Source organism: Mytilus californianus, unplaced genomic scaffold, assembly GCF_021869535.1.
Source record: "Mytilus californianus isolate M0D057914Y unplaced genomic scaffold, xbMytCali1.0.p SCAF_7, whole genome shotgun sequence".
NCBI lineage: Eukaryota > Metazoa > Mollusca > Bivalvia > Mytilida > Mytilidae > Mytilus > Mytilus californianus.
In genome coordinates, this window is record NW_026262723.1 from 16,043,251 (window position 1) to 16,055,965 (window position 12,715).

Genomic DNA, 12,715 nt, shown 5'->3' on the forward strand with positions numbered 1-12,715 from the left:
CTACCACAGAGACGTTAACGCATCAACTGAGTACCAGAATGTCCTACAGCAAAGATTTAATCTAGTGACTGAGTACTAGAATGTCCAACCACAAAGACGTTAAGGAATTGACAGAGTAACAGAATGTCCTACCACAGAGACTTTAATCTATTGACTTTATCCCACGATGTCCTAACGCAGAGACTTTAACGTATTGATAGAGAAATAGATTGTCCTACCAAAGAGACGTTAACCTAATGACTGAGTACTAGAATGTCCTACCACAGAGACGTTAACGTATTGACAGAGTACCAGAATGTCCTACCACAGAGACTTTAATCTATTGACTGAGTCCCACAATGTCCTACCACAGATACGTGAAAGTTTTGACTGAGTACCAAAATGTCCTACCACAGAGACTTTAATCTATAGACTGAGTCCCATAATGTCCTACCACTGAGACGTGAACGTATTGACTGAGTACCAGAATGTCCTACCAGAGAGACTTTAATCTATTGACTGAGTCCCAGAATGTGCTACCACAGAGACGTGAACGTATTAACAGAGTACCAGAATGTCCTACCACAGAGACGTTAACGTATTAACAGAGTAGCAGAATGTCCTACCACAGAGACGTTAACGTATTGGCTGAATACTAGAATGTTCTACCGAAAAGACGTTACTCTATTGATTGAGTCCCAGAATGTTCACCCACAGAGACGTGGACGTGTTGACTAAGTACCAGAATGTCCTACCACATAGACTTTAACCTATTCAGTAAGTACCAGAATGGAGTGCCACAGAGACGTGAATGTATTGACAGAGTACCAGAATGTCCTACCACAGAGATTTTAATCTATTGACTGAGTCCCAGAATGTCCTGCCACACAGACGTTAGCGCATTTAAAGAGTACCATAATGTCCCACCATAGAGGCGTAACTCTATTTACTGAGAACCATAATGTCCTACAACAGGGACTTTAACCTATTCAGTTAGTACCAAATTGTCCCACCACAGAGACGTTAACGCATTCACAGAGTACCAGAATGTCCTACCACAGAGACGTTAACGTATTAACTGTGGAACCAGAAAGTCTTACCTGAGAGATTTAATATATTGACTGAGTACTAGAGTGTCCCATCACAGAGACGTTAACGAATTGACAGAGTACCAGAATGTCCTACCACAGAAACTTTAATCTATTGACTGTATCCCAGGATGTCCTACCGCAGAGACGTAAACGTATTGATAGAGAACCAGATTGTCCTACCACAGAGACTTTAATCTATTGACTGAATCCCAGAATGTCCTACCACAGAGACGTGAACGTTTTGACTGAGTACCAAAATGTCCTACCACAGAGACGTGAACGTTTTGACTGAGTACCAGAATATCCTACCACAGAGACGTGAACGTTTTGACTGAGTACCAGAATGTCCTAGCACAGAGACTTTAATCTATTGACTGAGTACCAGAATGTCCTCCACAGAGACGTTTATATGCTGGAAAACTTTATACTCCGGAGTCAATAGTAGTAATAGAAAAAATAGACTACTTATTTAAGGAATCAATGTTTCAATTCCTTACTGCCGTGGTCTGTTCGTTTTATTTTGGGTTTGGCGTTTGCATTGTCGTATTTTGTACCCAACCACTTATTACTGCTACGTAAAATTGAGAATGGAAATAGGGAATATGTCAAAGAGACAACAACCCGACCAAAGAGCAGAAAACAGCCGAAGGCCCCCTATGGGTGTTCAAGACAGCGAGAAAATCCCACACCCCGGGGTGGGCTTCAGCTGGCCCCTAAAAAGAATGTGTACTAGTTCAGAGAAAATGGACGCCGTGTCTCTGTAAAGCGTTTGATACAGTTTTTTTTTTTAAGATTACTCAATCAGAGCTATACAATTGTCGATTAAAATCACCGATATAAAACAAATCATTTTCTATTATTAATAGTGTTTTTTATTCTTTTGGTTATCTGTTGAAAATTATAAAAGCGGCAATAATTTTTCTGATTATTATTGATGGATGCAGGATGTAATGCCCGGATGGTATTCAGGGTATATATGAGGATGACCTATAGTCTGGTTATTCACAATCTCATGATGGATCTGACTAATTGCCTGTATTGATTTCAATATTTATAGTTTGTAATATAAATGATATGGCGGTATCATTAATCAGTAAATTTGTTTACTAAGCGATATTGGTACACATTGACTACAAAGTTTTGTCCGCCTTAATTTCGAGTGTCAACACTTCCTCTTTTTAGTTAAAATACTAAACTGTCACTAAAAGAAAGTAGTTCAGATATCTCGAGATATTTTTTATAACAAACCGTTGTGTTCGTATCGATCAAAAGTTACCATATTCGTACTTTTTGATAAAAATGTTATAGCTGTATGATAAAAAGGTAAATATGCCGAAATTGGCTAGAAGGTTCATAATTGATTAAAAAATTTATGCAACGCCTATATATCCTAACACTATACCACTGCCGTAGAAAATATAATCGAATCAAAGGTAAACAAAGTGAATCACATTGAAAAATGAAATTATTTCATAGAAAATAAATATTAGGAAGAGAGTGTAAATAATTGGAAAAGAGGCAACTCAAAACAATGTTGTTACTATCCCATCATATAAAATTGATTTTCGAACGCATTATATAACCTTTTTATACGTATTTGGATTAACCAACAAAAATACTATTCTTTCATGTATGTATATATATATATATATATATATATATATATATATATATATGACGATCAACAAATACGAAATTGTTAACCATTATTGTATTTATATCAAAGAAAACAAATTTGAGTCACAGGGTAAATAGAATAGTACTTTGATGTTTTGTAAAATAGAACTATGCAATTATCGTTTAAAAGGTTCTGTCTCATATTAAAAGTGCTAACAATTACTAGCACAACAATCTTTCATAAGCCGACCTAACTTATGTAAGTTCAGGATCTGAACACACATACGGATCGTTCAAAAGCATTTATGTTCACAGGTCTGGTCTGGAACAGACTTGTAAGTAGGTCTGTAGCAGCCCTTGAAAGGCAGATCTAGGTCTTGTTTACCACCGATGAAGTTAACTGGCTTGTCTGCCTTCTTTTTGTTTTAACTTGGACAGCAGTCATAAAGTCGGCTCAAAGTCAATTGATGTACAGGTTCGGACTGCGCCCCATCTGTCAATCAAATGTGTCACCCAGATTAAAATGCAACCTTGAGTTTGTAAAATTATTAAATTCACTTGATAGTAGTCTTGTTTTGCTTCAACTTTCAGGTTTTCTGTTCAATTAACCATCTTATATATTCTTTCAAGGTTTGAGATAAAAATGGTTATTTCCTCCGTAAATTTCATTGAAATAGTAGAACCAAACGTCTTTAATGCACAATTTAACTGTCGATCCAAATAATTTGAATTTGTGTTCTCGCTTCAAATAAAACATATTATTTGAGATAAAAAAATATATAATAATCTATTCTAATTCCCAATTATCTTTTTTTTTCCAGACAAACGATTGAGAATGATTATTCTAAATAATTTCTTTCGAAACTGTTGAAAACATAAATGGCTTCTCCGCAGTGAAAATCTCATAAAACCAGAGAGAAAAAATCACTTCATACAAGGAAGTAAAAACTTACCAAACGCTAAATTACATCAAGGGCAAAGTCAATAAATAGAAGTCGAAAAGAAACAAATAACACCATGATAAAAAAGGTAAACGACAAAAAAAAAAGAAATATAAAGAGTGTACAAAACACTTCACAGAAATGTAATATATAATTAACCATAGCAGGAAAATTTTGTTTCAACTAAGGAGGAAAATGGCGGATTTTTGTTTAGCAAACAATATTATGATTATATTTCGACAGTAGGCTTACATTAGGACGTGGTGTTTATTCATTTATGAAACAGAGCAGTGACAGTTAGTCCCACATTTAGACATTTTGATCTTTTGTTACTATTTGTATGATATTTATGTATTACATGTTTTAAAACCATGTAAAAAGCTAAAATAATGTGATTCTAAATAGGTTTTCCAATTTTATGTATAGCATATGTTTGCCCTGAGTGGAAAAGGAAATGTGCTGATGGACAACAATGTGTCGTCGAACAAAATAGTTTGTGTAATGGAAATGTAGATTGTAACGATAAGTCAGATGAAGATCCAGGCTTTTGTCGAGGTACTTTAATAAGGAACTGCTTACTCTTTTTCTCGAACAAAAAAATTGTTGATTTATATCGTAAAGGAGATATAGAGAATATCTGCCAAATTAATAATAATATTCAATATACCATAATACTTTGGTAACAATCAAAATAAAAAAAAAAAACGGTGTTTTGCATGTTTAAACAAAACAGCAATTTTCAAACATAGCTTTTGGCAAGGTAATGTATCCGTGTTTTTATATCAGTTTTGGTAAAATTGATGTTGAAACTGGGTACAATAATGTGTCAGATGTGTATACAGAGGCATTAATGGGAGCAAACTCAGTTTCATAACAAAAACAAAAAATGAATAAATATCATTATAATCACATATACTTATTTTTAGCGGCGCAAAACTATTATATGCTTGATGCAGCAACTCTTTTCATGCCTGATTTTATCATATTGATTATATTTTACATTGCATACATATATCAAGATTATAGCTGCAGTGATTACAATAAAAAATGTTCTGATGGATTGCAATGTATCGGTGAATCCAGCTTATGTGACGGCCATGACGATTGTACAGATAAATCAGATGAAGATCCAGACGTTTGTAGAGGTATATTTTGAAGCGACTGTCTGTTTAGTCTCAACATACTTATTGTTTTGCAAATAAAATGCGAGGTTAAAACCATGCAACGTTATTTAAATCTGTTTATACGGTGAAACTCGCAGCCTGCACGAGAACGTTTTTTTTTCTGGCTTATTTGCACCATCTCCTTTTTTTAAAGATTGATGCATATTTTGTCGTTTGTCAATTTTTGCTATGGCATGTTCTTTTTGTTTTCGACTTAGGAGTTTGAATATCTCTTTTACATGATGAAAATTCCTGAATGATGTAAACTTCTCACATAAACAATACACCAAACACCATTACACCTATCTCCTACACCATTGTATTACATCAATAACAGTACATACAATAGACGGCAATGACTCCTGTTCTTTAACAGGAAGAAGAAAAGACCAACCAGACGTTATACGCGTTCACTTTGAAATTGCACACAATTTAAAGACTGTATAGGTCACTATAAGGTTTATTATTTTTTAATACAGTACAACAAACGGATATATGCAGTATATGAAAGATCTTTTTAAAAGAATTCCAGAAAATAAGAAATTTAGAATGGTATAATGTATTGCTATAATCGGTTTCAGACATATTCCTATGAGTAATTTTTTCCAATGTTAGTAGGGTAGGAATATGAAATCATGCTGAAGCTCCTCTTGTAAATCACAGCTAGTTGACTAGCAATGTGTACCTGAAATGACAAGCAATCAAATTAAGCGAAGCAAATGCACTAGTTTAATAATTACGGTAAAAACAAATACGTTAAACCAACTGGAACAAATAGAATCTGCTGTCCTATACACCAATATCATGATGGATTCACGTCTAATAATATCATATTCATTGATATCACCAGCACCGAAAGACGCAACTTTCTGTAAATTTTCTTTTTAATATTTTTGATTGAGTTTATCTATATACCTGTTTAATCTTCATTGAAATTTCATAAAAAAAATAAATACAAATGTTCTTGGTTATCACACATTCAAAATTAAAAAAATGAAGATCAAATGTATTTCAAATTTAACAATTTGCTTCGGTTTTTCAAAATATATTAAAACGATATTTGTTATTAATGTAAGCTAGTTAAAACTAGAGAATAAATGTCATTGATTTAATTAGTATGATTCTATGCTGACGATATACAAAAACAAAAAACAAGCACTTTTGCTTAAACATAAATAACATTTTTTTTTTGCAGCAAGGGAATGTGACAGAGATTATGTGAAATGTGATGATGGCATACAATGCATTTATAAATCAAATGTATGTAACAAATACACACATTGCAATGACAAATCTGATGAGAATGAAGATATGTGTAAAGGTGAGATATTGTGAGTCAGATTTCTGTTTTTGAGAATTTGGATGTGTATCTGTATGGTGATTTGTTGACAAAAAATCATTAAAAGTTTGGCATGTTGTTATTTCATTGCAATGTTTTCGTTATTAAACAATCGGAGGAGAATCAATTCTGAAACATAATTTCTTTTTAACATGCATAAAAAGAGGCCTTTGTTATAGATCTGCCAGACTGCAACCCGACGACATAAATATCCTTTTGAAGAAGAAAAAAAAGGTTACATTGTTTATTTGTCTTCTGAATAACGATTAACGTTACTACTATTCCGTTTGTAATAATGATTCAGATGAAAATCCTGAATATGCAAGAGTAAATAATTAAAGATTATGACATGTCATTTTCTAAATCGGCTCCGGTATAATCCCGAGACTCTGTTGATAGACGCGAGGCGCTAGTCGATAGCTTATATGGGTCGAGGGATTATACCAGGGCTCATATGATATGGCAAACCACGTGTTATAATATATTTATCACATATCATATAAATGCTTATTATAATAAAAAAGTAGAACAAACTTTAGCAAGTTTTGTCCTCCATTGAAATAACTTTAAAATGACGGAGTCCCCAAGCCGTTTAAATTTGTAGTACTTGAATGTTATTATATCAATGTGAGATTTTCTTTTAGTAGTAGTGTTCATAATTTCGTTAACACATTCCGTTCTCATTTAATCGACGTTCCCCGTCCATCATTGTTGTCTACACAAAACTAAGATTGCATAAAATGAACATTGAGACACAAAGTTTATAAAAGGGCACAAAAACTTACTATGAGCCATAACATAACACAATAACTGCTGATGACGTCATTACAGGGCACATAAACTGTAGATTTGCCTCAATCATACTCCTGTTTGTGGTAAAAATGCAAAACCTGAAACTCAGATTGCATACAATGAGTATTGAGGCGAGCATTTCTTCTACACAAAACTCAGATTGCATACAATGAACATTGACACACAAAATTCATAAGTAGTAGTTGAATAAATCCATTTCAATGACAGAGTTTAAGAGCATTGGATACTTGAAATTACATATGTTGTGACGAATCAGGCTGTCAACAATGTTTGAGGGTTAACAGATGATAATGATCGCATCAAGGAAATGTCATATGAGCACAAAGACAAAAAGGCTGACTAATTGGTTTGTGATACCGTCTGGATAGATTAAAACACACAAATATGTCGACGGCATTGGTGGAATAAATTCTTCAAATTCTAGTACCGAGTTTTAGTCTGAAATGGCTATGTTGGTCTTAACATCACCTGAAAAGTCTGAACAATAAAGTATTAAGTCATGTTGAGACTATCAGTAAATTTTCAGGCTAAAGTACTGCTGTGAATTGAAGACTGTTCATACTAGCAGTTAATTCAGTACTGTTCAGTAGTTTTTCAGACGAATCCGTATGATGTTGATGTGTAATGGTTAATAGCAATAACTGAAAAGTTAGAGCTTAGACTGAACAGATCATAATTTACCGCAAGCACATTGACTGAACAATTCTGAATTTACCGCATTTGATACATTCAAAATTTAACTGAAAGACTGAAAATGTAATAGTGATTTATTGTTCAGTCTTTTAAGATTTGTTTTGATCAAAATGACCGTTTCGGATCAAAGCCCAGAGGATGTAAAACTAATAAAAGGCATATATTTTCTCAGTGTTGTAAACAAGGCATACTTTTCAGTTTTGTTCAAATATTTTTATGACGACTCAGTTCGAATAAAGTTTTTTCTGATTGAAAACTTCAATACTGAAAATTGACTACATTGTAGAAAATCAAATGTTTTCCGATCTGTATTTTTGACACGCAAAAAAATATTGTTAAGATTTTCCTGAAGTCCATTTTTCATAATGTTATTCTGGTACTATTTGTTAAACTTAGTTATTCGCGGATAAGAACTACTTTTATTAAACATTATTAAGGTTTTCAAATAGGTATTAAACGATATTAAACTATTTATTTAAACCAGGATTGAGACATTTTCATAGTAAATATTGTGACATTTGTTTGTACTTTTTTTATGGATAGGTTGAATTATCAGGCTATTTTGATAAGGTGTTTAATGTGATGAATGTATATGTCAATTACAGATAGAATTTGTGAACCAGGCGAGAAAAAGTGTGCAGACAATTATCAGTGTATAAACATAGATAATTTTTGTAATGGATATACGGACTGTAATGATGAATCTGATGAAGATGCAGTTGCCTGTAAAGGTATTTTCTTTTACATTTAACTTACTGCTTATGTACAGATATATCTAATCAATTTCTTTTTGTGTAAAGCACTGTGTATATCTGCATGCTCTTGACTTTGAGATTCAGTTTTTTAGACCAACACATTTATTTGATTATCAATCTTAATTTCCCACGTATATCATTTAAATAATAAACAAAATAATAATTTCCTAAAAATTTTCAAACTGATATATTGTATACAACTTCATTCCTGTCATATAGTTATTTATAATCAATGATTACACCATAAAGATTTGAGGAAGATCGCCACGCACCACTGTTAAAAACGTTGAACATATGATAAAGAAAGGTATATTGCTATAGAAAATAAACTTATTGACTTGGTAAGTTAAACATTGTAAGAGTATTATCAATCACATCCAAACTGGACAGAAGACTGAATTAGAACCATCTTCAAGTTATGGATGTCATAAACATAGTTCAAATAAATGTGAAAGATATTCGACAAGACATACCGATTATAAATCGGATGGAATGTTCTAGTTGTTGTTTTCTATAATACCAATGTCCAAGTGGTAGAGTTAAATGTGCGGATGGAATAGAATGTGTACGTATAGACAGTATCTGTGACGGGCATGGAGATTGTCGTGATGGTAGTGACGAAGATAAAGTAAAATGCAAAGGTAAAAACTCATCATAACATAGGAGGAATCAATAAAAGGAGTATATTCAACAAGAAGTTTATCCCCTATCACCCGAAACAAATTGTTGGTCTTTAATACCCCCATTTGAATAGTTTCGGTTTGTCAATTTAAGTCATATTTGCGGAATCAATCGTTGGAAATTTTGTTACATACTATATTTTGTATGCAACAATGAAAATCCCTCTACGTGCAGTGCAATATAATTCTTGATAAAAGATAAAAGGCATGTGTTAAAACATTTTTGTAAAAAGTTGCAGGTGGGTGGTTAATATAGGATTCTGTTCATTAGTTAAACATGTAAAAGCATAAATGTTTCAGACACAAAGAGGTATTTCTGATCGTATCTGTATTTGACGATGGATCCTTTTACTTTATGTCCATATTCTCATACTCTCAGAAATATTACACTAAGAAATATGCAGTTTTCTCTTGAACTTATTTCAATATACTAAATCCTTATCGCAAAATATTTTACACATCAACATTGATATAGGTCCTTTTTGAGGTTGAGAAATACAAGGTTCGTTTGATCGGATTATGAAGGTAGAATTTTATGCCGGTAATAAGTTTGATTCGATTTAGATTTTTGGTGTTTAACGCCACTATTAAGCACCGCTTTTGGGCTATTTCGTGGCGGCCAGTTTTTATTGGTGGAGGAAGCCGGTGTGCCCGGAGAAAACCACCGACCTTCGATAGGAAAACTGACGATCATAATCAATTAAGATTGGAGTCGAGTGCACCCGCACGAACGGTGTTCGAACTCACAACCTCAGTGTTGACTGGCTAGTGATTACAGTAGTAACTACTTAGACCACTCGGCCACCGAGGCCCCCGCCGGTAATAAGTGACTCAGTGCATGTTAAAGAACGATTGTAAGAATGTTTCAATTTTCTATAGAAAGACTGCAAGCAAAAATCTCATTCAAAACATTCATGTTAAGCGTTTTTATTTTTTTCAATTTTAATAACTGTTTTAATACTTTGCCCATCATACCTCTTTAATTCCCTGTTTAATGTTTATATCTCTTAAGTATGCATTCAAGTTAACAAAGGTTCGTGAATATTTTCGAATGTTTTGACGGTGTAAGAACAAATGGTCAAATATGTGCCGAAGGTCGCAGTTTTGCAACCATTCATGACATTCGAATATCAATTGAATAAAAACTGTGTATGATTAATCCTGTTTTCCATTAATGAATATAGACCGGTTAAAGTTTAGAAAGTAATTTATATCAACCGTCTCCTATCATAGGAAGTGTAACGGGCATGATAATTGTTCACAAGGCGTTAATGGATCATGTAAATGATTGCAATCAATGACAAAACGTACGAAGAATGGTCGCAGACTAAATTTGGCGCTATAAACAACATTCAACATGTGAGACAATTGTCATTGCAGTTCGTTATAGTCAAGTATAAATAATTACATGAAATTATTCTCTCAGTAAGTACAATTACGATACCTTGTTTCTATGTGTCATTAAATAACAAATAATATACCGCTGAAATTTGTAGCTCTATATGCTTAATTTTTTACCCTGATTGAATCATTTCTTTCAGCAAGAGAATGTGCTTATGGTTCTAGAAAGTGTAATGATGATTATCGTTGTATTAATGAAGAACGGTGGTGTGATGGACGTGATGAGTGTTCAACAGGAGAAGACGAAGATCCAGATATGTGCTTACGTAAATATGCATCTTAGCTATCCTGATTAGAAAGGCGCTGTGTTTGCAAACCGTGCTACAAAATCTAAATCACTGAACATTAACTCATTAGTGGGAAAAAAATGTAAACATATAAAACTTATAAAAAAGTAAAACAACATAAATACCGAGCTCCAAGGAATATTCAAAACGGAAAGTCCCTTAATAAAAGTCAAAATCAAAATCTCAAATACATCAAACGAATAGAAATATCTGTCATATTCCTGATTTGGAACAAGCATTTCCTTATGTAGAAAATAGTGGATGAAAACTTGTTTTATAGCTAGCTCACTTGTATGACAGTCGCTTAAAGTTCCATTATATTGACAACAATGTACTAAAATCAAACAGACATAATAGATAAAAATGTCAAAAATTGGAGGCAAACAGTCAACATTGTGTTTTAACATATTAAAATGTATAGCATAATTAGGTATAAATCTTCTATTCAGTTTGTTTAACTTAGTGTCACATATTGTCTCAAAATAAATATATAAACTGTTTTTAAAACATTCTAGAATATTATCGATACTTGTGAAACTCTGATACCGCTGAAAAACGTTCTAATAGCTTTCAATTATATAACAATAGGTCTATAGATAGACAGAAACAGTTAACATTAGCCTCGTTCTAGATCACACACACACACACAAACATACACACAAACACACAAACACTTGTAAACATTTGCATTTGATATCCGGCTCTAGAAGTTGAACTTATTACAAAATGTTCAGCATCATTTATATAAATCTTAAATATTAGACGTATGCATTGGTAGTGGTTGGTGAAATGTTAAATATTTCATATGTGTTTTTTTAAACACAAGTTAGAATACTACCAAGTTTCTGTAATGGTACGTCTTCTTTATCTGATACTTATAGGTATTTCAATTTTCTGGCCGTCTCTAATAAATGTATGGAGAATACAACAAATCTTCAGTATCTTCGAACCGACATTGAAATAAGCTTCGTTCTGTTTTTCATATTATTTGAATAAAAGCAGGAAAATGCATTCAAATAAGATCATTTTACATATGTTCAATCTAGTCTATAGCCAGATACCGTATTGACCGAAACCCCTTTGTTAAGTTCATTTGATTCCCTCAGGTGTTCTTTTTACCTTGAATTTTAATCTGCTAAATGAAATAATAACTACAGTTGCTTGTTACTGCTGATATGTTTATTATTAGGGGTCTGTTGTTCAACTTGTCGTTAAACTAATCATATGATTAATTTTAACGAGTCGTTAAAAGTTAATCGCATGATAAGAAATGCAATGATTAAATTTTGTTGTTTGACAAATTTTAATAATTTTATAAGTTAAGCACTGTAATCATTTTTAATCATATGATTAATTTTGGGTAATTAGCAAGTGTTTCCCACAACATACACAATGCATTGTAAATCAGGGCCTATAACATCCTTTTCTGCTTTCAGTTACCTTTTCTCCTCCTTTTTAACCGTTAACCATTTATGCTCCTCGTCTTGCTGACTTGTTTCTTTATATATATGAATCTGACTTCATACAGCAACATCTTTGGAAGAAAGAAAAGAAATCAGCAGTGTTCTTTAACTTCACTTTCCGCTACATAGATGATGTCTCTGACTATATAATTTAAAATTTGGTGACTATGTTGAACGCATCTGTTCCATCGAACTTGAAATAAAGGATACAACAGATAAAGTAAAGTCTGCATCATATCTCCACTTACCTCTGGAAATTGACAATGATGGTCGGTTGAAAACAAAATATTACGACAAAAGAGATGATTTCAGCTTTCTAATTGTGAAATTTCCATTTCTGTTAAGCAACATTCCAGCAGCCCCTGCGTACGGAGTATACATCACCCAGTTGAGACCATATTATAAGGCTTGTATTTTCTATTATGATATCCTTGATAGAGGGTTGCTGCTCACAAGGATTCAATTAAACCAACATTTCCAAGTGGTGATGTTG

General features: G+C 32.9%; 2 protein-coding genes across 6 annotated transcripts in view; both read left to right on the forward strand.

Annotated features, from left to right (window-relative positions):
• LOC127708932 (low-density lipoprotein receptor-related protein 2-like) overlaps window positions 1-12,715 on the forward strand; it is a 423,265-nt gene that overhangs the window by 398,149 nt on the left and 12,401 nt on the right. Inside the window, exons 12-16 of one of the 2 annotated variants that reach the window (XM_052214138.1) lie at window positions 4,055-4,183; window positions 4,648-4,773; window positions 5,987-6,112; window positions 8,242-8,367; window positions 10,613-10,738. In XM_052214138.1, the coding sequence (XP_052070098.1) occupies window positions 4,055-4,183; window positions 4,648-4,773; window positions 5,987-6,112; window positions 8,242-8,367; window positions 10,613-10,738 (633 nt within the window). The remainder of the gene's footprint in view (window positions 1-4,054; window positions 4,184-4,647; window positions 4,774-5,986; window positions 6,113-8,241; window positions 8,368-10,612; window positions 10,739-12,715) is intronic. The other variant, XM_052214131.1, reaches the window with a different exon arrangement.
• The window catches only part of LOC127708934 (low-density lipoprotein receptor-related protein 2-like), a 327,071-nt gene that overhangs the window by 16,318 nt on the left and 298,038 nt on the right, over window positions 1-12,715 (forward strand). The window lies entirely within an intron of this gene.